The sequence below is a fragment of the Siphateles boraxobius genome, unplaced genomic scaffold, assembly GCF_051911475.1.
Source record: "Siphateles boraxobius isolate OS27281-9 unplaced genomic scaffold, OSU_SipBor_1 46, whole genome shotgun sequence".
NCBI classification, from domain to species: domain Eukaryota; kingdom Metazoa; phylum Chordata; class Actinopteri; order Cypriniformes; family Leuciscidae; genus Siphateles; species Siphateles boraxobius.
In genome coordinates this window covers 17804241-17832125 of record NW_027509097.1, presented here as the reverse complement: position 1 = coordinate 17832125, position 27885 = coordinate 17804241, and the positions used below count along the sequence as shown (strand labels likewise).

General features: G+C 37.3%; 1 protein-coding gene across 2 annotated transcripts; it reads right to left on the bottom strand.

The window, feature by feature from the left end:
- Positions 1-104: 104 nt before the first annotated feature.
- On the bottom strand, positions 105-27885 carry ptenb (phosphatase and tensin homolog B). Of its 2 annotated transcripts, XM_077201214.1 has the most exons (10): positions 27181-27885; positions 22452-22536; positions 18376-18420; positions 18052-18095; positions 17699-17937; positions 13793-13934; positions 7961-8029; positions 7429-7595; positions 3930-4151; positions 105-3788 (listed from the first exon to the last, which is right to left on the bottom strand). In XM_077201214.1, exons 1-10 carry the CDS (start codon positions 27257-27259, stop codon positions 3612-3614), a joined length of 1269 nt encoding a protein of 422 aa, XP_077057329.1. In that variant the 5' UTR covers positions 27260-27885; the 3' UTR covers positions 105-3611. The 2 variants fall into 2 exon arrangements, with proteins under 2 accessions (XP_077057329.1, XP_077057330.1); XM_077201215.1 differs by lacking the exon at positions 7961-8029 and having other exon boundaries at positions 27181-27878.

Sequence of the window (27885 nt, the reverse complement as noted above, 5' to 3'; positions counted from 1 at the left end):
AAATAAAGTGTTACTGAAGCCAAAATGTATCCTTAAATAGAAAAAAAATAAACTATGCTTCAAATTCAGTGCACACATTTCGAATTCTGTCAAAAACAACAAACTTGACAAGAATGAGACTTTATTGGATTTATGTGGAGTTTATAACACTAAGATAAAGGGCAGTTTACACATACAATTACAAACAAACATGTGATTTGTATGAGCAACATGATTACCTGTACAATATTTCAATATGGTTGGTTTGTGTATTCTCAGTGCATAGGCATTACACACAGAGCAACTGTTGCACAGCAGAAGAGTATCTGAACAGGCTGAAACGGAGTAAGGCTGTTTGCTTAAGAGACTGAAAATATACCACGTTTACATTACTTGACTGTAAAAACCCTCTGAGGAGGAGAATGCTTTCTAATGGAGCATGGCCGAAGTCCAAAGGGCCCCGTGTTGCAAGTCTAGCTGGACGATTTAGTGCACAGTACCACCCCATCCATTCATCCGGACGCATGACGATGTCCTATCCGACAGTTTTTAAAGAGTACTTTTCTTTAACTGTAAACAAGAGGCACTTTGTGGCAACCACAGGCATCATAACATCATATTGCACAAATCAGCTAAGAAAGAGTGACGTGAAACATATACACTGACACATTTGAAGATGTTTTGTTTTTCATTAAAGCTGAAAATAAATGTTTTCATGCTGCCTGTGAGCTCCACACTCCCGTGCCACGTACAGGATGTCTGAGGGTCTGTGTGTAAAGGTACTGTCTCTAAATTGTCAAAATGGCAGGTGATGCGTGTCATTTCATTGAGATGGGCTGAGGCTTAAAAGGATAGTTCACCTAAATATGTTTGTCAGTGTCATTTACTCATCCTCATATTGTTCTAAACCTGTATGACTTTCATTATATGGACAACAGAAGTAGAAGAAAGTCAATGGGGTCCAAAACAACATTGCGTTTCATTATACGAAAAAAAAAAAGAGTTCTTTAAAATATCTTATTTTGTGTTCATACAGGTTTGGAATGACATGAGGGCAACTATGACAGAATTTTTGAGAAAACAATCCCTTTAAACCGAAATTCATCACGTGATGCTCTTCGCACATTAAACCGCTAAACATCCAAAAGACATCAGCTTACATTTAGACGGACTACCTTCAGAGGGTCTTTGCCAGAATGTGAACGAATACTTTCATAAATAGTCGCTTTATTTTTTTTTTCTATTTTATGCTTTCTTAAAAAAAACTAAATATTTTCAGTCATTAAAAACATTTGATTCTATTGGGATGCACATAGACGTTATTTGTCTTTTTACCTCTATTCTCCTACGTTTGATTGCTGTAAAGCATTTCCAGAAAAAAAAAAAAAAAAATCAAGAACAAAAAAAAATACTGTGGACCGCTGACTGAAACCCTGCAAAGACCTGTAACAGTGCAAATGTCTAGTACAATATGTTGCTCTATTATAGTAGCTTTAAATAAGTCAGTGCCTGGGCAGAATGGTAGGTATCAAAGCAGTAGAAGAGTAAGCATTGTCAACTTCAAGTAAGGCAAATAATACCTCCCATGGGCCCCGCCTCCTCTTCTGAACACAAAGAAAAATTATAAAACAAAAATGATAAAGCTTAATTTTGGCAGGTTTTCAGTGATGTGATAAAATGTAAACAAAATGAGAATCCTTGATAGGCTTTGCTTTTATTCCTGGATTGGTTAGTGTACAATCTCATGAAGGAAGGCCAGGTCTCCTCCTCATGTGAGGGAAACGTAATCTTTCTCTAAAGGAAGGCGAGATGTACGGTGTGTGCAGAGGGCTGGTGAGAAGAGTGAAGCCTGAACGTTAACAGTACAAGAAAGGCAGCTTACTCGCTACCCTTAGTGAAGATTCTTGCCCAAGAGACTGAGAAAGGTTGTGTGTGTGTGTGTGCGTGTGTGTTTTTGGTCTGGCCACATCAGCCAGATGTAAAAAAAAAAAAAAAAAAAAAAGATTTGGCATGCTTAAAAGAAAATTATACATTTAAATATTCTCATATATAGGGCTTTAATATTTCTGAAGCAAGCACAAGACTGAGTAAAATCCGTAGCTGCACTATGCTCATTCCAAAGGGAATGAGGCCTTTTCAAGAACAAGAAAAAAAAATTCGAAATGAACTCTAGCTAGTGAGGGACACCAAATTGATGGAGACTAATTGGTTACGCACATCAAAGTGCAACTAACAGTTACGACAAGCACCGCAGTGTATTTGAAGTGAACGCTTGCACCATGAGATTCTTTGCTCCCAAACGACTGTACTGTGCATTGTAAGTTTGCAGTTTAGCAAGCACCATTGCTGGATAAATGATAGAGATTTCATTAGATCATGCACGATAAGACTACAAACATGTTTAAAGGGAGCCAAAGATCGGATGTCTGACATCGCCAGAAAGAAAGAAAGAACAATGTGAATGCTGTTGAATTCAAATCAAAACTTGCATCCAAGGTTGATACATTCAGAAAAGGGCTTCTCCGTGTTGACATGCATTACATGAGATGCTGTACATCATCAAAGCTGACCTGTGATCGCTGGAATGAACCGCGGCCAGGCCTCGTGCAAGATTGATCAGTATCCCACAACAGATTTATGACTGGCGCTAATGTGAGCTCAAACCATGAACCATTAAGAAGTGAAACAGAAAACTAAGACATCCTGTAAGAGCCAATTTAAACAAGTGCCAATTTTAAAGGGGGAACTTGTGAATTATAAAAATGAAGTGCCACTGAGGGACTGTTAACAGATTCAAACCCCATATGCAGAAGAAAAGAGTGATGGCAACAACTTCCTCCCAAATACAATCAAATTGTAAATGACTTTAGAAACTTCTTTTAGAAAAACATTGTATACTATTTATTTGACAACATGGAAACTGATTCCAATAACATGCACACTTCGATCAACATTATTGCAACACTGGTTCCCCTGTTGTGTTGTGTGTTTGCATTAAAAAAAAAAAGAGGAGGAAAAAACTTATAATACATGGAGCTATGTGTGTTTACTGCCAATGTCATGTAGTTTAAAAGAATCATTACCACCTCCACTTTAGTAGTGGTAATAATAATGATGAAAGCAGACTGAAATATCCCACTGCACAACAGAGCCCGACTGAAACATGGCAGCCTTCCAGCAGCATGAGAAGAGTTTCACAGTAGGTAGGACAGACTAAAGGAGGACAGACATGGGGGCATGAATGCTGATTAAAGCACTGGCCTTGGTGTCAACAGGTTGATGGAACAGCAAATTTCAATCTCCACTGGATGTCTCCCATAAACGATCTCCCATCCTGACTGGGTTTCCTTTCTTGTGTTACAGCATGAACATGTATTTACATGATGCCGTTCTCCACAGAACATCAGTGTTGATACTTCATGGAGAGGGGCAGATGAACAAATGAAAAATTGGTCCGCATTTTTGTCCCTAAAACTGGTGGCGTTTTGTGTGACGTGTTTCTTACTTCTGCTTGGAGGAAAAAGATAATTCGAAAAAAAATAAAAAATACTTGCTTTCAGTTCATATTCAAGTTTTCTCCTTTATACAACTCTATTACGTATGGTTTCTTTTTTTCTTCCCATAAAAATATTTCAAACTTTAGTAATCTGTTCTTCATCATACTGTTCATTTTCAGGGTCCGAGTCTGTTGTGTCCGAATACCGGTAATGGTCCGGTTCATTATCGCTAACATCCGGGGTTACAGATGTAGAAGTGCTGGCCTCCGAGTTGGATGGTTCCTCCACTGTTTTTGTGAAGTACAGCTTCACCTAATTGAAAAAAAAAAGAACATTTTAGCCAATTGAGCATTTGTAGATTTATACATTGCAACTTTAGATGTGCTTAACACCACAGTTTAACACCTGAATGAATGGCATTTGGAATGTGATGAGCACCAGTGCTTTACACACCTTAAAGTTTGGAGAGAAGTATCGGTTGGCTTTATCCTTATTGGCTTTATCCAAGTCGTTCTTGGTTAAAGTCAGGATTAGATAATCCCTGTCATTCTCTCCCCGTTCTGTTGTTTGGATTCCATCCAGTTCCTTCACTAAACCTCCGTTTTCAACCTTCTCTGAGCTCTCCTCTGGTCCAGGGATGAAGAAGGTGTTCACCCAGAAGTGAAACATCTTGTCCTGTTGAACAAAAATAAGCAAATAAAATTTACAATCAAATAGTGCAATAATGGAAAAGAAAATGCAAAACATCTTATAAAATAAGTCTTCAATTCCAACTCACAATACACATTACTTCAAAGCATATTTAAAGGAAATGTTAATGTTTATAATACCTAACGCCTTCTAGTCCACACTGAGCAGTTTAGAGTGAGGCGATAGTATAGTTTGTATTCAGCCACGATGAAGAAAGATCAAACAGTGGCGATTTGCCATGGAGTACAAGTGCCAAGTGGTGTTATAACATGTGGGTGAAGTTGGATATACATACAGTAGTTGTAAATTGGAGTTATTAAAATACACTGTGTGGTGGAGATTCTGTTGTACTACAATAGCAGTTTCTGATGGCAGACATAAAACAAATGAAAGGCCGTATATTTGAGCTTACGTATTTCACTCAATATATAATTGAAAAAACATTATTACATGGTTATGTAATATGTAATACATTAATTTGAATGTCCAGAAAAAAATAACTACATAATGATATACCATTACTGTGATATCCAATGACTTATTCCATGATTGTGTTTTAAACCGCCCAACCATGTAAGAAGCTGTTCTGCTGCTGATGCCAGACTTACTCATTTGATATGAATGATCTTGTATTTTTTTTCAATCAAGTTGATGGTAAAAGTAAAAGTTATTTTAATAACTTGAGATCAAGTACCTTGTATTCATTTTGCATTTCATTCCATTTGTAGCATTTTTTAATCACATTTATCACTACGTTACCAAAAATGTTTATTCTCTACAGTTCCGGTAATGCTTAAATTTTCATTTGTTAACATTAGTTAACTACATTAGTTAACATGAATTAAGTATGAATAATACTCATAAAGTATTTATTAATCTTAGTGTTTAATGTTAACCTCAATATTTACACTTAAGTCAAAGGTGCAGTATGTAAGAATGGCAAATAGGTACTGCAGTCAAATTCAAAATATCGGAGATCGTCATTTCTCCCGCCACCTGCTCCTCAGACTGGACGGCGCTCACAAGGGTTGCCAACATGTCACCGTGTGTTGTGACACCTCCAGTAGTGACTGACAGATGAATCGAGCACCTATACTGACGTAATTGTGACAAAATCCAAAATAAATTTTGTGACATTTTAAATATCAATTAAACGCATTAAGCACACGCAAAAGGAACGATTGGCAAATTGGCAACGTGCAGTATCACAGACCAAAGCAATAATCATTCCAGCCTGGAAACTCACATTTCAAAGTAGAATAACTGGCTGTAGAAGTGTTTTTCAGAGAAATGAGTATGTGAACTTAATATGTTTGCATATATTGAGGAAACATGGTATGGTATTTTTATGCTTTAGTAGAGTAAAAAAGTTACATACAGCACCTTTAAGCCCACTGAAGTCAATTTTATCACTTAAAGCTCACCTTTGATCACCAAAATGTCACATTTAAATGTTTGTTTGTTTTTCCTGTGAATTTTTTTTCATGCCTTAAAATAGCTTGAATGTAACTCTACACCCTTGCTTTGTTTAGTATAGGTGGATCCATGAATACGCAAATTGGTCCCCGGCTCCACTCAATCACAAAATCTCGAACTACCTGATCCACTTGCTCAACTTTAGTAAATGCTGCACAAAGGAAAGTGGAAATACTGGTTTAATTCAGCCATATATGTTTGAACCAGAAAATGACTCTGAAGAAGAGGAAGGGCGAATTATACAGGTTCGTCTACAACTCGATGTATCAGAATGGTAATGTGTTTTATGAATTGCTTTCTAAAAGGTCGGAGACATAAGGGATACTGAAATGATTAGCTTATGATTAGCCTTTGGCTTGACAACGTTATCAAACAGCTAATAATGCGTTACTAATTTTACACAAACCACGTTCCAGTCACCATCTCAGAGTCTGATTTTTCATATTAACAGAAATATATTCCGGGATAACCTGGCTTCTCTCGGGACTCCCCTGCTTCGCAGCTTAGTTAATGATATGCTAAAGCTGCTCATTTAATTTACTGCTCATTGTTCATTCATGTTAGCTAATACAGTAAATGTTAAACAATTTGCATTATGGTAAAACTTCACAATATGGTCTATTTACTCTGTATAAAATATTATTATTTCCTGTTTCTCACTGTAAAGCTGCATGACGGTGGTATTGGTAACCTAGTAAACAACAGGAAATAAAACATCATCAATGGAAACAGTAGTGACGTGTCGTTCGACTCTGAGCCGGCTCCTTTAAGTGAACGGTGAGTGACGGTTTCTGTCTGAGAGCAGGTTTCCCATTTTGTTTATTAATACAAGACAGAATAAAATGATTATCCTTTCGCTGCACTGCTCAGCCACACGTCAAGTAGTCACTAGCTGAAGGTTACTTTGATGTGAATGTGCATGTGATCACATGATGACATTACCCAGCCGGCCTCGAATCGAATCGCATATACATTAGGCTATAGACATTAACATAACATACAGTCACTGCACGAAGTGCGTGTGGTCGACCAGTGTGGCGAAAAAATCATCCTTAATATCCGGTAAGAAAACAAGATGAGTAACAAATGCAAACGAAGTAGCATTTGGATGCATCTTAATAACATAGACAACAAAGGCAGAACGTAGAATTTGTAAGGTAAAACTATCATATCAAGCAGGGACTAACAACCTTATAAATGTGTTCCGCTTGTGTGTGATTTGCATGGAATGGTTTTATTTTGGATAGTTCAATATAAATAAAATGTTCAATACACCTGTAATAGTGTTTTTATGGTTTTACTTTAGCCCATACTTTTTTTTTTTACCTCTTATTACTGAGCTGAACCAAATAATCCGGTTCCCTAAAAAGAGCTGGAATTCCAATCATGAGGAAACAGCGGATTAGTCACACGTGTTTAATGTTCGCTACGTCAGAATAGATTCAGTAAATGCATTTCCATCTCCCATTATTTGCATTAACTCTTTTATTGCATCGAATTTTTGCATGCATGCATTTTTATTGCGATACTTCAAAATGCGCACAAAAACAGGGTGATGGCTATAAAAACATGCTGGTTTATATCACATTAGCTATGATATAAATTATTCTTACTGTGATAGGATTTAGGACATGACATCCATTACTACCATAAAATTTCATCCCTAAAAAAGGATAAAACACTGTGAAAAATCCTTTTAACTATCATTTCAATGCTACAGTTACAACTAGATGCAGCAATAAAGATCCGTAAGAGCGCTCTGGGCTGTTTGGGAACTGACACATACCTTTTTCATCATCTTGTTCTGCTTGTGGAAGAACTCCACCTTGATGTCTCCACACACAGGCAGCGGCTGCGGAAACTCAAAGTACATGTATTTCTCCTCTCTCCTTGTGTGCACTGGGTTGGAGGTGTGGATTTTCACCTTCAGCTGATACACAACAAACTGAGGATCTGCAAAATAAAACAATGTGTAACTGCCATTCCAGCTCTGTGCGACAAACTAAATGTGAGCTTATGCATATGTTAACATGAAACAAAAGAGAAGCATAGAGGAAAACAACAGGATAGAAACAGCAGAAAAATTGATACAGAAAAGACAAAATAACAGTGGCATGCTAAGGGCCCTATTCTGAGAACTGCTGAAGCAGGACCACACTTCCCATTTGCATTTTTTTCTATGGGACATCACAAACGACCACCCAAAAGTGGCGTTAGGGGATTTTACTTGTACATGGCAAAACATTCTACAAAGCAACACTGGCTATGCTAACAGAACAGAAAATGAGAAACAATTTTTTTTTAAAAGCTGACGTTACCCCAATGCCAATTGGTTTTTCTGAACCCATGTGGAATCTGCTCACTCTTGCCTTTTACAGCAGAATCCCCTTGGAGAAAAAGAAGGAGATTAAAGACTGTCCAGTGGCCTGGCCAGAGCAAGAGAGAGAGGGCACTGAGGTGAAGAAACGTTTAAACAGAGCTAAAAACACAACACACAAACATGTAGAGCTTTAACAGAACTGGACTGAAATATTAATGGCCATAAAAGACTATGGAGGAAACCATAAGTGCAACATCAATTGGAAGGCCTTTAGCCTTGAGGTGCGCTCTCTAAAAAAACAAAAATAATTCACACAAGTTGTTACAGACAGAAAAACAAAAATAAAATATAATGGGAGGACAAACTTCAGATTTCAAACAGTAGGTTGTCTATAAAGCATCATGAACGATCCACCCTGGAGCTATAGTCCAGTCATTTTAAGCCAAAATGGGGGTCAACCTTAAACAAATTGCAACAGAAGCAAACTCAACTGATTTTGTACCCTCAATATGTCCTAAGTAAGGGAAAAAAAGCCCCGAAGAATCCCATTAGGGGAAAGTTTTGAAAAAGACCCAAATATAGCCTATTCATTCACCTATTCATTATTTTTCTCACGTGAATAGGGTAAAAATTTTAACCTTCAGATATCACCATGAAAATTACTGAGTTGATTACTTGCATCAAGACAATCAAAAAATGTATTACAAGTTTTTTGAAATTGTTTGTTAACATGGACAAACGGTGCATAATCTAATTACATATGTGGTAATTTGCATAAATACCACAACAAATCTAAACATTGGATATAGCAGGTGAAAATGTCTTGTTGACATATAACAGTAAAAGACTTAATGTTAAGGTCTGAATGGAACACATTTAGGCTACCCATGAACATTAATACATAGAGGCAGGAAGAAGTACTTTAGAAACCAGCCTTTATTAATTATTATTGCAGAGATGGGGTTTGGGCATTGAGTGCATTGTGTATGTAACTAGATTTTTTGATCCAGACACTTTTTATTTTACCTACCTTTTGTCTTCTGCATTCTCCGAGTCCTTACCTGTGTCTCCTGTTCTTCCCTCAGATTTATCCCCCAGAAAAAGTCCCACTGACCCAGCCCCAAACCCCAAACTAATAATAATTAATAAAGGCTGATTTCTAAAGTACTTCTTCCTGCCTCTATGTATTATTGTTCATGGGTAGCCTAAATGTGTTCCATTCAGACCTTAACATTAAGTCTTTTACTGTTATATGTCAACAAGATTCAACAAGACATTTTCAGCTGCTATATCCAATGTTTAGATTTGTTGTGGTATTTATGCAAATTAGCACATATGTAATTAGATTATGCACCGTTTGTCCATGTTAACAAACAATTTCAAAAAACTTGTAATACATTTTTTTTGTCTCTATGCAAGTAATCAACTCAGTAATTTTCATCATGATATTTAAAGGTTAAAATTTTTACCCTATTCACGTGAGAAAGAGAATTAATATGCGTATGAATAGGCTATATTTGGGTCTTTTTCAAAACTTTCCCCTAATGGGATTCTTCTGGGCTTTTTTTCCCTTACTCAGGACCATAGACTGTAAAAAATATGGACAAAGCGTCTGTGACGTCACCCATAGACTTTCTGAAGAACGGTTTTGAAGCCGTTTATGGGGGGTATGGGCGGCGCCATCTTGGAAAATCTTGGGAAATCCTAACCCCGCCCACCTTCTGGTCAACCCATATGAGTTTCGTGCCTGCTTGGGGCTGTACAAATCGCCACACAATTGAAAACAAGTCTCGATGAATCATCTTTCACAAGCAAGACTGAACATTTGTTTCTGGTTGTATTTGGTCATGATATAAATAATTATAGTAACGTTCAGATGAGAAAAGCCGCGAAATTTAAAAATACTACTGTTATTGTGTCACGAAATGTAGTTTTAATAGTTTTTCAGTCGACAATGTAGTTGTTTAAAGCTAAAATCTGTGGTTTATTTATAAAGATAGCGCCTATTTAAAAATTTGATCTGACGTTTTCGGAGTTGAGATCCAGGGATCAGCGCGCGCTCAGCGCTCATGTACCCCGCCTGGAACAGCCTTACCTCGGCTAGCGCTTCTGACGTGTGCCGCTGGCTCTGATGTCTCTAGTCTAGTGGTTGAACATGAGATATAATTCATCTTGTGTATATCTAACGGGCGATCTTTGGTCTCACAAAAAGAGACGGTTGTGACATTTTATTTTATAAAGCCTATGTAGGAATATTTTAAATGTTGTTACATTTATTCATTTGGCAGACGCATTTACAGTGTTTCAAACGTCAGTTATAACCATAGGTAAAGTAAGTTACCTCGGACGCTATCTTATCTGAGGCGATTTAATGCTAACTGTTGCAGTGCCACTGCCCACATACATTGACGCTAAATAGTGCGAACTACGTGAAATAGTAGTGGAATGTCACTTAACGTTACCGGAGTCCTCCTACAGTGTCGGTTAGTGTAGTTTATAGCAGAGCAACCAATTTTATGTACGATATTTCAATACAAATGTTCAGAAAGGATACAGAGGTGGTATGATGTGTTGTGTCAGATCATGGCCGAGACATCAAATTTCAGGAATTCCACTAGGCGCAGCACGTTATCAGCTGTCAATCAAACTGTCAATCAAAGTTAACCACGCCCTTATTTATCATACATTTTATATCTAAATACGATCTAAACTAACAAGTTAGAAAAAAATTCACCCCCCTCGCAGTTGTCAGGCACTCGGAACCTATCGAAAAATACAATAAAAGTCCATGGGACCAACCTGTAAAAACATGAATTTATGCTGTGAAAACGGACATTTTAACATGGAGTCTATTGACATTTGCTCCCTTTTGGGACCTGCCCCTAGCGGATTTTCGGTGTATTGCAGTTTTTCGCACTTCCGGGTAGGCTTCATATTTCAGATTAGAATGTTGCCGCTTGCTCAGGACATACTGAGGATACAAAATCAGTTGAGTTTGCTTCTGTTGCAATTTGTTCAACCTTTTTTCATAAACTGACTGGACTACTATTCTGCCTTTCTGTTTGTAGCAGTACGGCAGGCTTGGTTAGTGTCACCAAGAATGTGTTCAAAACAGGGCGCGGAAAAGGTACAGTCAGAGACAGAGACAAGGATGCTGTGCTACAGCGGCACTGGACAAACTCGCACTCCAAGTAAAGAGTTGGCCCTCTGGAAGCCGAGCTGCCTGGCAAATCTTTACACATTCTTGCCACTTTTCTTTCAATACGACAGAGCTATGTGCCTAAAGTACATATAATAGTCCAGGAAGTACATTAGGTCTATCTGGATAAAGGTTAAATGTCTAGGTGCATAGAAAGAGACAGAAGTTTGAATTTGTAGGGTAGAATTTACAGCAGTTGAAGCAAAAAGGAAAGCCACAAGCAGCCGTGAATGTTATTTAGTAAGCTGCCCCTTGGCACTGTTACGATAGTGAAGTGTGTGAGTGGGTTTGGCTGGGGTGAGAGACTTAATCTCCATTTCCGGAGACCCTGCGTACACTTGGTATTAACATCATTTGATATCCTATCACATCCTATAGGATAGTCTGAAATCCTTTCACCATAACAAGAATGAAATATAGCTGCAAGCAGCAATTAAGGGGCCAAGCACAAAGGCCCGATTATAAAACCAACTGCAACAATGAACAATTAAAGACATATTGAGATGATTAAGCAAAATGGCTGAAAAATCATAAATAGAATTAGTAACAACATGATTTATTTGGTCAATCACTTTCATCGCTGTGACCAAATTGATGTGGCATGGTAAGAGTGAGGTGACAATGACATGCAAAGTTTGGTGTCAATATACCAAAGCATTGCATAGATACCACCAGATGTTTTGGCATCAAGCCATTAATTTTGTTGATCAGGTATAAGAAACTGGTTTGTCTATGGACACGAAATCCATAACTTTTTGCCAGCATGGTCTGAAGATGATCTGACTCGAATTTGGCGAAAATTGGACAAACGGTCTATGAATTAGAAAAAGTAGGTTAACGAAAATCAAAAATCGGTATCTATGTTTTTGGCGTGACCCAAGGAATCTAATAAGACCAACTGTCTAGAAACTATTTGAGTACCTTCAGGGAACGGTGCCGATTGCACATAACGAGTTTCATAACGATACATCAATGTGTTCATATAGAATGTTTCACCGAACCTACAGAGACCAGTTTTGTGATTTTTGGCCAAACCATTCAGAAGTTATAATCAAAAACAGCAATTTTCATATCTCCTGACCACTAGGTGGCACTGCGCCAAAACTGTGCAAGTACCCTCAAGTCATGGTGACCAAGTTAGATTGAGCATTACATGAAACATGATGCATTACGTTAAGTTGTACTGTTTCTTTTAACATACCTTCTGATGTGCATTCATGTTTATGCTATAGCCTAACTAGTAGTGAAGTCGAAGAGATCAGTTCATGTGTGCTCTATCTGTGCTGGCGCTTCGCTTGAACTGAGGCTCTACAGTAGTCTGTCATGCCACATTTAAGTGCATCAAAATGGTATTGTTTTTTTTAAAATTTCATTATAAAACATAGAATTTGAAAACTGAGACTTTGTTTCATATCAAAAGAATCAAAAGCACAAAGCTTATTGCAATTTATTGTATTGGATGCATGCATGCATAATATGTCATTTATAAATTTTCTAGTACATTTATTAATCATTTAGCAGATGCTTTTATCCAAAGTGTCTCTTGCCCTATTATTGCTTCGATTCCCTCTATTCTCCTCATTTGTAAGTGCTGTGACTAGTTCCAGTTATTCTAGCACAGTACACGTAGGAAGGTGTTGTTTTTTTGGTTGCACTTTATTTTACAGTACGTGCACTTATACAAGTACTTACCCAAGAAAGTATTGGGTAATATAAAGTAACTACATGGGCTAAGGTTAGGTTTCGGGGTAGGTTCAGGGTTAGTACCTAGTTATTAACCTGTAATTACTATAATACGTACAGTGTGGGGAACAGGACTGTAAAAAAAATGCTAGCTTTTTTTTAAACAGATATATAGAATAGTAAGTGTAAGTATTAATGGGTCAAGTGTTGATGAAACATTTTTTAATATTAAACTTCACGTAAATTGTTGAATCTGGCTGAAATTTGGAATCTTTATTTTATACTTTGGTATCTGGTAAACCCATTTATTCATTGCCATGCCACAGATTTTTAAAATTCATGTCTCTGTATGACACTTTTCAGAGATGGTTCAGTTTAGTAAATATTATAAAAATTGTATTTTAACTAATACAATCCAGTATTATAGCCTCCTCCATATTTTCTGAAACCACGGTGAAACAGCTCAGTGAAATGTTCTAGAACGCGCAAAAACAGTAAGACTTTGGGTGTACAAGCACTTCTTGCGCGCTGCCAAACTGCCTGTGATTTCCCATGTGCATCTCATCGAAAGAGACCCTGACATTTGTGACTGGCGCATCCCGTGTGAAATGGCCTGTAGTTAGAATCGTATGTGCCAACGTTGGATTTGTACTGTAAAAGCTAATGCTTCCTGGAAAACAAAGGACTTCCAACTCACCTACTCATCCACTAAACTAAAACAAGAGTTTTAAACTTTGAAGGGTATGTGTAAATGTCAAAGAAAATACCTGATCACAGAAGTTGGAAAAGTCAAGACTGGTCACAAAAGACACAGGAAATGAAAGTTAATACCAGGTGTATACAGCGATACCTCTCACCAAAGCACTTGTGATCTAATCACCTGAGACGGATGATGATACAAAATATAAACAACAGTGCCAGAAAGATAAAAAGAGAACAAGCACTTACTGCAGGTCCCTCCACTGAACATGGGCACTGTCTCAAACACCATCTTGTGAAAGAGCAAGGCCACAGGTTTGTACTCGAGCTTATTCTTCAGAAGGTAGCTATAGTAGTACACATATCGCCTCTGACTGGGAATAGTCACTCCCTGTGAAATAGAAAACCACAGCGTTAATGCAAACATCTCCTCTATGGCCTGAACAACACCAGCTTTGAGTCATTCAAGGCAACATGACACATTTGAAACAACGGTTCTAAAGGGGAGTTTTTTTTAAGCAATGCAACAGAATAATAATTTTGGCTCCCCAAAAAACATTTTAATCTAAAGAACCTTTTGTGCAATGGAAAGGTTTCATGGATGTTATCATTTCTTCATGGAACCACTGATGCCAATAAAGAACCTTTATTTTGTGTGATAAGTGAAAAGCAACATTTGGGTTCCAGGATTAAAAATCCGATTAATTTTCTCCATATGGGAACTGATTCACACAGGACTTTGTGAGACTAGGGGCGTGGACCTCTCTCCATCTAGTGAAACTTTTTGTATATTTTAAAATTTAATGCATCAATCTGGCACACTTTGAGAATTTAAAATTAAACCATGACAGTGCGCAAACTGAGCAGTAAAAAAAAAAAAAAAACAACAACAACTTGTATCTGGACTTTAAAGTGGACTTAATCCTCTTTTAGTTGTGATATAGTGTCTCAGTCAACATTATTCATACTGGTGTTTTAGGAAGAACAATTAGAATATATTCATAATAATAATACTTTTATTCATATTATTAACCCATAAGACAGCAACTTGTGATGTAAAACAAATGCACTGTAAAATAAATGCAAATGAAAGATTAATCACATTTAGGAAATTACAATACTTTTGTCTTAATTTCTTAACTTGCAAGAGATAAACACTTGAGCTTTTATCTTGCTGGGAAACTGTAGTTTAGCTTTTATTTTGGCAGAAAACTGCAATTCTTATGAAAACAGGTTTTTAAACATCTCGTTACAAATCTAGTGAAATTCTGCAATCATCTATCCACAAAAATTCTATAAATTAAGCAATGTGTAAATACATAAATGGTTTCCGTTGAGTTCCCAAATGGTTTCCGTTGAGTTCCCAAATGGACGCTAAACTCACATCACATGCAGAGATGAAGTTTGATGAATTTCACTGTGAACCGAGCCACTCTGAGATGGAGAGCAAAGCCCAACAGACTATACACTAATTTAAATTGCAAACTTTTGCTACTTTGATAAGGGCAGTAAGCCATAAAGCTTTCAATTTTTATTCATTTGACAAGATACTTTGCCAAAGCAAAAGCACAAAATAAAAGTTAGAGATCTGTTATATTATTATAAGAAGTTTATGACAGACATATTATCAACATTAAAAACTTGATTTTAATATTATGAACAAACCATGTGCAAATGCATGTCAACATCACTGCTGATTATTTTCTCTTAAAAATGCAGTGTAACAAAAACGTGGTTTGAAACCGCCACTCTCTCCTATCATCACAAACTTGTAAGCAATCCCGTCAATGTGTGGGGCGGGGCTTTTTCTATCATCATTTCTAGGAATGCTGATTTTTAGAAGGTAGCTGTCTGACTCTGAGATGGTGATTGAGAACATGGCTTGCGTAACATTAGCAAAACATTATTAGCTGTTTGAAAACTTAGTCAAGCCAAAGGCTAATTCTATCAATAACTGTTATGTGTCAACTTTTATTCAAATTCTGAATGGATTATATATAGCCTAGTTACAAAATGTTATTCAGTCAAGAGAAATGTTATTTTCTTTGTCTTTTGTTCTTTGATTAACAGACAGCAACAGGAAAATTAGGCTGCTGTCACTTTAAGAGCTTATACACAGATACATTTACTATTTAGTATGCACATACAAAAAAAAAACCCCACAACCCAGCACCAAAATTCAGGCCGTGTAACACCAGCACTATTTAACCGGTAAAAATGAAACGAGTAAGTGGAGGCGGGTGTGAGTCAGTTTGCCATCGGAGAGAAGACAGAATGCTCAGCTGGTAACAGTGTATCGATACTGCAGAAAAGGAGTATTGGAATGGTTTCAGATATTTCAGCATCAATACATTAAGAAAAATCTATATTTTTGACAACATTAGCATATATACTAAATAAAGCAAGGGTGTAGAGTTAAATTCAAGCTATTTTAAGGCATGAAGAAATTATTTTCACAGATTTTTTTTTATTTAAATATGTCATTGGATTAAATTATTGAATGCAGGTGGGCTAAATATTTTCAGTTCAACTGTGGCAGGACAGATTATAGTATGGTGGCCCGTCAGAGTCTAGGTAACGAATATGAAACACTGATAACTTAAAGGGTTAGTTCACCCAAAAATGAAAATTATGTCATTAATGACTCACCCTCATGTCGTTCCAAGCCCGTAAGACCTCCGTTCATCTTCGGAACAAAGTTTAAGATATTTTAGATTCAGTCCGAGAGCTTTTTGTCCCTCCATTGAAAATCTATGTACGGTATACTGTCCTTGTCCAGAAAGGCAATAAAGACATCAAAGTAGTCCATGTGACCTCAGTGGGTTAGTTAGAATTTTTTGAAGCATCGAAAATACATTTTGTTCCAAAAATAACAAAAACGACGACTTTATTCAGCATTGTATTGTCTTCCGGTTCTGTTGTCAATCCACGTTCATGAGTCCGCTGACGTAAGACGAGCTGACGTGTTATCTGGTGCGCCCGAGCTTCGTTTACAGTCTGAGGGAGACGCACGCTGTAAACAAAACAATCTTTGAAAACATGTCTAAGGATTTCGACACAGGGGAAGACTTGCATTTTTTTTTTTAACCAGACATATTTATTTGAATCCGAATACACGGACGCACCAGATAATACGTCAGCAGCGTTTTACGTCAGCAGCGTCACTGGCCTCGTGAACGCGGATTGACAACAGAACCAGAAGAGAATACAATGCTGAATAAAGTCATCGTTTTTGTTATTTTTGGAACAAAATGTATTTTCGATGCTTCAAAAAATTCTAACTAATTCTAACTAAGAGGTCACGTGGACTACTGTGATGATGTCTTTATTGCCTTTCTTGACAAAGACAGTATACCGTACATAGATTTTCAATGGAGGGACCGAAAACTCTCGGACTAAATCTAAAATATCTTAAACTGTGTTCTGAACGGAGGTCTTACGGGCTTGGAACGACATGAGGGTGAGTCATTAATGACATAATTTTAATTTTTAGGTGAACTAACCCTTTAAACCTTTAAAGACACACCTACTGTGAGCTACGAGGTTCTTAATTGATGGAATATGTTGTGTTAAAGCCCTTTGGTCTGATTTTCAAATACTTTTTGACTTGTGATTCACTACGTAGCTGGTTGGGCTGGTACATGGTTTATAACTCTTTAACGAAGACTTAAAAATTTCTATTAGAAAAACACTTTCTATTAGAAAACACTTCCAGAACAAAGGTCACTGAAAATGTTGGGGGGCACTGTTGCATTTTAAAGGCGAATACTCAGGGGAAAAGGATGTAGGTAGGGGGATTTTTTATCATTGGGACTTTGGACTGAAACACATTAGGCTATGATATTATTAATAGATAATTCTTATACAACACCCTTGGTGTAACTATATAAGTGCACAAAAACATTACAATTTGATGAGACTGAACATATTTTCTTCTCCTTCAGAAAGACTAGGGACATAACTGATATGATAAAGTAACTGATAACTATAATGACAACTTAGAGCTGTTGGTGTTGTCATTTTAGATGTTAAAAACAGGTTCTAACAGCCCTTCGACTATGACAACTGATACTTAGTTTAGAAATGATAAAATTGATAACTTGAATGAGAACAGTTTTTTGGGAAAAGGAACCAAAGCAAAAATATATACTTCACCTTCTTGTCTCTGGTTCTAACTTCACCATAGAAGTCCAGAGCCTCTTGTGCTTTTTTGAATTTGCCTCGGTGTAACAAGTACGCACAAATCATGACACCCGTACGTCCCTTTCCAGCTTTGCAGTGAATGGCAGCCACATGATTGTCATTTTCACTGAGCCACTTATCCAGATCTTCACAGAAAGGCTTAATAAGCTCTAGCTGAGGAGGATTGTGGTCTTCAAATGGATACTGTGCAACTACAAGAGATAAATAAAGAGTTAATTAAGAGACCTTCATTATCATCACCACAAAAAATATCACATTTCAGAGCCATCTGTAAAGATCTGATTTCTGCAATCAGAGCATCTTACCTCTGCAATTAAATTTGGCAGTATCATAATGTCTTTCTGCACATCTAAACAATACAAAGAAAAACAGATGAGTACAAAAGTTCAATGTAACACTTTTCTGCTAAGAACTTTGAATCAATGCCAAAACCAACAGAACATGCTCAACTAAATAACAGAACAATTTGCAATGGCAATGCACTCCATTCACAACAACCAAACAGCTTGTTTTCTTTAAACTTCAATTGAACATGATTACATGATTGAAATATGATTGAAATGTTGTATCATAAAATCCATTACATGAAAACCCATTTACAAAACTCAAGTTTTTTGAAACACACTTACAGATTATATATCTTGTAATAATTTTTATGCTTCGAGTCCAAGAATCTGCAGAAAGATAACAAAACATTGTTAATTTTCGTTAAAGGAACAGTTCACCCTTAAATGAAAAACCTGTCATTAATTACTCGCCTTCATGTTCCAAATCCTTTATTATATCAATGAATCTGATAGATTTCTGTCCCTCCACCAAAACTGATGCTTCAAAAGGTTAATAAATCCAAGCTCAAACACGCTTGCATGACATTCAAGTCGGTTGATACTTTAAATGAGTGATACGCGTTTTAAACCGCAGGGGCACTGAAGCTGTAACCAGTGACCTCCCTTCACAGACACGAGCAAGTTGTAGCGTAGCATTAAACAATAGATGAAGTTGAGGATGCCCCATCCTCATTCAAATCTGAGGTGTGGCACCATTTTGACTTTCCGAAGACTAAAAATTTAACCGGTGAGGTGGTTACAGACAAAACAAAAACTGGGTGCCGAATTCTGCAAGATGTTGTTAATATACACTAAAAGCACAACAAACATGATGCAGCATATAATGCAGTCTGTACATAAAAAGCTATTAATAGGCCAGACCGGCAGATTTGCAGCCCAACTCGCTGTGACGATTGCGAGAGCCACAGAGATCACATGGTTGCATTCATGAGGAAAGATATGAGGCTGTTTTTTTTGTCGTAGAAAATGAATTCCGGGCTCTGACTCACCTAGAGAAAGACCAGCACGAGGAAGTATTCCAGACTGAAGGAGAAAGCTGCTGACACGTGCTGTTGCAGAACCAGGTATGGTATTTATTTTACCTACTACTTTATTTCTTCCTCTAAATGTGTACAAACGTTTTTTATTAATTTGTTGATTATGGCACACTTATTTTAATGCGTTTTATTTTTGTAACTCTTCAATTGTAATGATACAAATTATAACAAATAAAATTGTATAAGCCCTTATAACAATGTAAAATCCCTGTCACTGTTGTACTTTTATTTCAGCTATTTCTCTGTGCAGGATGAGTGAGGAATGTGCCAGTGTCTGTTTAAAAGAGCAGCCTCTTGACCAGACAGACTGAGCTGAAACATCCTCCTGCCAAGAAAACAGCATTGGAAGACCCCCTTGGATGGACTTTTATGGGATTTGTTTTAAAATTTCTATTTAGTTTTATTACTTAACATAAGAAATTACAATTTTTACAAAAGAAATGTGCAGCATTTTGTCTGAGAAATAATAAAAGGAAACTTTTTCATTTCTAATTTGTCTTAAATCTCTGCAAAAAAAACATGAGCAAATCGTATTGTGAAACCAGTAACGTTGAATCATATCGCATCGTGAGTTGAGTAAATTGTAACATCCCTACAGTTTATCATATAATGGCGCTTTTCCACTGCATGGTACGGCTCGGTACGGCGCAGTACGAATCGGCTCGGCGCGGCACGGTTCGGTTCGCTTTAGCTCGGTTGCTTTTCCACTGCAGTTAGTACCGCTTCAAAGTGGGTGGGATTATGACTGATCGTTATAGTTTATCCGCTCTCGGCAACCAACAAGACGAACGTCTGCGTTTCTCGTCCACTGATCACGATTCAGCCATTTATTTTTTTGAAGTTTTTTTTCTTCAAGCAAGTAAAGCAAGTAGTTTTAAAACAGGTGCTACAGCGGTGGCTGTTACTGGCTATTTAAATCTAGCGGGTTTGATGTCTCGCAAATACAATGACGCTGATAGTGACGATTCTGACTGTCTGATCAATCAGTGATCTACAGTGCTTCCACGTCACATTTTAGTATCGGTACGGTACGGTACGCTTGGAACCTCAACAGAGGTGGTACCATTTAAAGCGAGCCGAAGCGAGCCGTACCGTACCATGCAGTGGAAAAGCGCCAAAGCGTGCCGTACCGAACCGAACCATGCAGTGGAAAAGCGCCATAAAGCGATCGCTTCAAATGGATTAATTTTACAATCTCTTTATGAACATGTTAAACCATCAAAGTTTTGGTGGAATACTTTTTAAAATTGTGGGAATAAAATCTCTTAGGTTTAATTAAGGATATCTTCATATGTTTAAAGATGAACAGAACTCTTTTGGGTTTGGAATGAGAGTGTCTATTTCAACACACATATGATTATGCCTTAAAAAAAATCTACAGGTAATTTCACCCATAAGTCTTAAGCCCAAAGTATACTTTGTTTTTTTAAGTGTACCTTTGCATAAGCATACAGTGGAATGTATAGCCTTTTAAAGTATACTCCATTTGATAGCGTGAGTGAAAGCAGGCGGTCGATGCATGGTCTTGGTGTCTGCACTATTTATCTCCAGAAGTTATGACTGATAAAATATCTTTGTATTCTTTTAAACTAAAGTTACGGCTATCTTATAACCCCTCACACAATGCGGGCGGTCTTTTGTTGTTCCCAGTTTTTTCTTTTTTTACTGTAAAACAACAGCCAGGGCTAATGTTGCCACCTTGTTAAACAACTGATTTGCACAAAACAAATTCAATAAGCATGTGCGACCTTCGCGTACAAAGTACACACAGTTCCAAAATGGGGTGTACTATTCTGATGACGACATTCCACCATGTGCACCCTTTTCAAAAGCGTAAAAATCAGGGCTCGACATTAAGCTTTGTCGTGTGCTTGTCCTTCAGACAAGTAAATCGGTCATTCAGTAAAAAAGTTGCTTGTCCACAAAAAAATAGGATTTTTTGTGTTGTAAATCTAATTTATTCTGAAGCAATATTCTCATCAGAGTTCTATCAGCTTTGACATTCAAATATGCATATTTGTGATAAAGGTATTTTTTTATCTTTATAAATCTTATTAAATATATTTAATATTTTATATTTTAAATTCTTTGCATTTGCAAATTCTTTCTATTTGATCAATAAATTTAATTATACACTATAGGGCTGTTCCCAATCAAATTAAATAATTTACACTGAAAAATTACACCTGCATTAAATAACGTTATTGTTCTAAATATTTAAAACGTTCAAACGACCGATTAATTCAGGAATGAGGCAGTAGTTTATGAATGGGTCATTGAATATTTGATAAACAATTCGTTTGAAACGCTGAATCATTCAGTAATGAAAACACAGAGTTGCTGTGCTATGCACTATGAATCTGCTGAAATCTTTGTTTGGAACTATTTTCACAGCTGAAACATAAAAACAGTCAATATTCTGTCTAAAATGTAAGTGACTTATTTTTCATTACTTGTTTATTGAAGTAAGTCACATTTTCAACCATGTTGAATTCAGGAAAACAGCACTCTTGGTCGTGTGATGTTGCTTAACTCCTATCATATGTTATAAATATAAAAACGCCACCACAGTATTTTAACAGTTAATTTGTGTGTGCTGGGCTCATTTGTTTCAATTTCTCCTCGAGAGGCTGCGATAGCCTTAACAGCACAACCTAGTTACCGTCAGTACATTATAGCTACATTATATATTATTATCTACTATCGATCACCACTTAGACTACATCTAATACAATTAGAGTCAGAGTCATTATCACGTTTTGGTGATTCCCTAGTTTTTTCCATAGGCTACCTGTCCCGTCAGGCAAGTGAAATTCTCTATCACTTGCCTCTTCAAAAAAATGTCGAGCCCTGAAAACCGAAGTATACTTTAGCCATTAGACAAATGTCACCGAGCAAATATGGATGACTAGAATAAAATGTCTAATGAACTCAATTGTTGTGACGAATTTATACAAAACCATTATTTAAACCTGAAAAGACTTTTTCTGCACAGACAAGGCTAATATTTACTCTCAACCGATTTACATCACAAATGAATTTATTCAAGACTGTGGAAAGGCATATTTGAATGACACACTGCCTACCATTAGTTCCACATCTTAAAACGTCAATAAATGTGACCACCACATTGCAAACTCATAAAGCAGTGCAAGAGGTTTAAGATACATGGTGGGACAGGCTTAGTCCAACACAGCTGTAAATATCAGCATTAGCTTTTTTTTGCTACAGCATGGGTTGTAAATGTTAAAAGTGACTCACAGACATGGAAAGGTTATACTGACTAAATCTCCAGAGACAAAACACAAAGTGAATACTTACCTCACGACGTCGTCTATGTTATTTCTGTAGACACCCTCAAGTCTTTCAGCCGGAAAACCCATTGCTATAATATTGGGGTATATATCTGGACAACAACGTTAAGGAAATCTAGAGAAGTCTTACTAGGGAAACTGATGTGGACAAGAAAAAAAACGGGGAAAAAAAACATACAATCATCTGACTAAACATGAACCTATTTATAAAGTCCACTGGCTACTTGTCTTACACATTTATAACAACCAGTTAAATTAATAAATTGTATCCAAAACTCTGAGGCTATTTTAGTGAACAATGCAGCAAAATGATGCCACGAGGAGCAAGGAAAATAACAAATATCAAACTCTGGTTTCAGCTGAGAATTTCAGCATTTCCACTAAAGCAGCGCTTTACTTTTTAGTTGTGCAATGAGAGCTCAGATAACAGAATTCTGGGTAATATAGAACAGATGGTTCTCGCTGTAAGAGACCAATGCATAGACCTCTAACCCAGAGGGCCACACAGGGGCACTAAATAAATCACACTGTGCCTCAGCCCAGTCTGGAATCACTTTCCTTCCTCACTTTTCCACAACGAGTGCATCACTTATTCAGTCTGACATACACGTTCAGATCTTTATTAATAAAGACAATCTAATAAGACCCTGATACAGCAGATGAATTACATACCTGATAGTAGCAGAGAAATTCTAATAATATCTATCAAGAAGAGACTCATATTTGTTATATTAATTTCAAAATGTAACTTTGGAAATGCAACTAAAATATTAGTTGTTAGATCATTCATGATCACCATCCGAATTTGTATCTTTCTTTTTTTTACAATTTCTCTCCAATAATAAAATCAATCGATGATTTCTGACAGAATGCTCTTTAAAAACAAACATCTGGTCTGGAGTAGATTACAGTAAGAAACGTCTTCCTGTGTTCTCGGATGCTGTAGCATGTGGTTCTCACTCCTGGGGCCGTATTCACAAAGAATTGTAAGGCTAAAAGTAGCTCCTAACTGGCGAATTTAGGAGCAACTCCTAAAAATAATGGGCGTGTCACTCCTAACTTTAGGACTCCTAATTTTTTTCACTAAGAGTAATTCACGAAGCATTTTAGCCCTAAAGTAGCACCTAAGTCTGGGACGGCTTAAAAGAAGTCGAGAGGACTCCTAACTCACTAAGACCTATTCACAAAGGATTGTAACGCATACCACCGCCTCTCGCAGTCGTCCGGGGTCCGCCACACAAGCGGGAATGCTGCATTGATCTGCAAACAAATCCTCTCCCATGTCTCATGCTTAGTTTTACTTGATATCCCAGTGTCGAATTTCCCTTTTATTTTTTATTTTTTTTCAGCACCAACTGGACCAGCAGCGTCCAGCGTCCAGTTGGGGTTTCTTTTCCGTTTTGGCGAGTTCATAATCCATCGTCATTCAACTATTACATTACTTCAATAGGAGCAACATTTCCTTGCTTTAAGTAGTCTATTTAGGCTATGGAAGCTTGTTTCCGCCATAGAATGAAAAATAAAAAAGGTAATTGCGACTTTTTATCTCACAATTGCGACTTTATTTCTCACAATTCTGACTTCATATCTCGCAATTGTGAGATAAAAAGTTGCAATTATTTTTTATTTATTTTTATTCAGTGGCGGAAACAAGCTTCCATACTAATAGGATGTCAATTAACCAAGCAATTGTTAATGCAAGTGTCGTTTTTCATTATTAGGCAAGTGGTGGTTTCATTAGGGTATTAGGCTACCTTAATTTAATTTAATTTGATGCACCACTTTTCTCTCTCTCTCTGGCTTTTTAGAATTACACTTCACTGGGGCCTGCACAAACATGTCATTATATATGCATTTCGATGACATTACTATTATTATTTTGTGTAGGACACAGACATATTTAGATGTCGTAATTCCATGATTTGTTGCGTCTGTGTTATGTTCCGCATGATGGCCCTGTCATCTAACAACCAATCACCGTGATCATTGCGAGGAAACTCGTGCATGAGAATTGACGTTATCCATAGCAACGAAGACTCACCCTTAGTTTAGGAGTTGTCATTTTTCCTTACTAAGAGTAGGTCTGAAAGGCATTGTGAAAAACTTTTAAGAGAAAACTCCTGGCTAAAATATTTTAGTGTGATTTAGGAGTACTCCTAGTGGTAAAATAAAATTCTTTGTGAATACGGCCCCTGATCTGGCAAACTTGACATTTCAGCAAACAAGAAGAAACATTTTGGATTTGAGCTCAGAAAGGTCTTTAAAAGGCAGTGTTTTAAAATATATATAATGTCCAAATGTCCAATATCCATTAGGTTATAAACAGTAAAATAGTTAGGATGCTAAGAGATTTACATACCCATGACACAGATAATATTATGCATGTTAACTTGTACAATGTGCTATGGGTCTGCATTTTTAATGGTCCAGAAGCCAAAAGGCTTCTTTGAACCAAAGTCTGAAATCCACTGAACAGAAATGCAGGTGTTTAGTAAACATCAGATCTTGTCAAATTCAAGCAATTAGGATATTCATCAATATCACCAATGTGTTTCTCCCTTTTAAAAAGCTTGCTATATACATTTTCAGACCAAAATATGTAGAAACATGCACAACAAAGACGTCTAGCTTACAAAGTTATGTGCACAAAATTATCGAAATTCAAATCAGCATGACCTTTTTCGATCACAGTGAATCTGACCAGATCTCTTAATATACATGCCATGCATAATTGTAAACCAGCTAAAAACAAAATGCACTGAATAAGGAATGCCATGACTGAGTGAGTCTATAGAAATGTAATGTCAATCTATTATTTCAAATGTGTAAGTAATCATTAGGCTATTTAATTATATATTTTTTAATGAAAATTATATATCTATTATAAATGTATAAATGGGTCAGTTGCAGTGGAGTCAGTGAAAATCCTGGCTGGGCAAATAGAAGTTATTTAAAAAATCCTTATTGTTGAGCTCTGTGTACATTTAAATGCAATAGCTGTGCAGCGATCCTAAGGGCAGGTTCTCAACCCAGAGATGCTTTGTGCCGATTTTAATCTAATCTAGATACATTTAAATAAGTCATTGAAAAAAAATGTGTACGTTTAGGTTTAAGTCTGGTAAACATATTTAACGTCTTGCGATCATACACGTTTTATTTTATCAGAGTTGTGGACGGTGTTGCTTTATCAGTAATTATCAATACATTGGGACTGAAGTCATTCATCATATCTATTCTTTGAACAATCCTGTGGGAATTTAGAGGCCTGCACTCCACTTCAACCACGTGTGCGTGCGTGTGTGTGTGTGTGTGTGTGTGTGTGTTAAACGCAATGAGTGCATTCGCATAGCATAATGCAACGCAATGTGTCAATAAAGTGGGACCCAAACACTATCTGAGCGGAGGTGCAAATCAATGTCCATGCAATAAATGCATTCAGTTTACTCATGTAATACATTAAAGCTTAAGCAAAGTAGCATTCTTGTTTAGTGTAAATACACTTAACATTACAGCATTCTTGAAAAAAAACATGCACCAAAGCATGCCAGATTGTTATAGTGCTATAGAAATAATTGCACCTTTTGAATGATTTTATTCTGGCCTCTAACTGTCCTTCCAGCCATATTTCTTAATTTCTTAATGTTTTACACCTGCCTTTCTTGTATATAAAAGGACAACAATGAATAGGACTAGAACTGAACGTTAACGAGCATCTCCAATAACACCGAATCCCGCTTAGATAAAACAAGCTACTAAACCACTTATGCTTTGCACTTCAAAACACCAAATCACAGCCATCACAAAACCAACAATGTATCTGTGCTTTAAAGTCACAGATGACATTGACATATGGCACATAACAGTGAGCAGGCATCAATGACGTTTCTAAAATAAAGCGCAACAGAGGGAGTCTTCTTTAACAGGACTGCACGAATCCCTTCCTGTGATTGCAAAAAAAAGAAAAGAAAAAGACATACTTCACATACAAAAGCGTTTCCTTTTGTTCGCAAGCGGACTGTTTTTTTCTCAATCAAACTAACCCAAGTTGAGCGCGAGATCTATTTTCTGCGAGCAGCTGATGCAATGGCTCTTTGTGTGACACTGCTTGTGCATTTCATCTAACGTTAATCCATCGCATTATATAAGCCAGCAAGACCTCTACGCGACGCATCTTTTGTTTTAAACCCCCAAACTGCAGTTTTCGTTCGAGAAGATTTTAGTTGAAATTAACGCGTTTTGTGAGCAGGATTAACAGATTTGCCGTCAATCGATATATCAGATTACGTAAGAAAGGGGGCAAATGACATCTTACAACCTCGCTGGTGTTGCTTTGATTGTAGTCTACACATGCAACTTGCGGACATGCCTAGAAAAATTGTACTAATGAAATATGTGCGCGTGCAGTCTGTTGATTTTCTGCCTACTCGATAACTTGGTTAAATTGACAACTGACATGAATCTAAAAGGCGCTGACTTAGACTTGATCCAGTTACAAAAACCAATAGATCTAGATCATGTCAAGCTCCAGTTGCCGAGTAGGTGCCAGTACCAATAGTTTGTGCAAAGCAACAAAAAAATCATTTATCATAAAATTTATACTCATTTCCCCTGTATCTTCTGGTGAAAAGTCAGAGATTTCTCGATTTGGATCAAGATGCAAGCCGTTACCTTCATTGCAGACACTGGTTTCTACACAATGGACAGAACAGGGACATTTGATTGATCAAAGAGGATACAAGTTAAGTCCAGGTCAAACCCATCTTCCTGGTATCTCCTTTTGTTTCGACTGACAAATTCCTTTATGATCGCAGCCATTGCTGTGAAAGGAGTCTTGAAGGTGTTTAGTGTGAGAGGGAGTATTGTTGCTTTCCGACGATACGTCGTCTTTATGATCTGCTGGTTTCGCAGTCCCACTGCTAGCTAGAATGGAGTCTGCTGTGGCTCTCTCATCAAGGGCCTCGCTCCAAACCACCACAGGCCCGGCTTCCAAAATGCCCTCCTCGGCTCAGACGAGCCCCGGGTGAAACAATAAGCAACTTCCCACGTCTCGAATTGCAGGATTTCTAGAGCACGACAAGTCTCTGGTCGCACCGTAGCCGCCGTGATTGAGTGCAAAGGCGGAGAGAGGATCCTCTCCGGGCGCTTCACGGTTGTCAGAACCCCGCTCGCACTCAGCTCGCGCTCCGTCTAGCCGCTAGCTTCAACGGCTAGCTCACTAGCTCGTCTACACATCCTTAAAAAATAAAAGCCATCGAACATACAACAATCCACAATGCTCAGGTCCCAACACATATATGAAAGGTGACAGCCTCCACCAAGAAATTAAAAACTCGACTTTTTAAATGTCGCGTAGGGGCGGTCTCCAGTCAGGTCCTTTTCATTCACTTCTCCCCTGTTAAACTCTCAAACTTCCATCATGGCTTCCCATTGAAAAAAGGTGA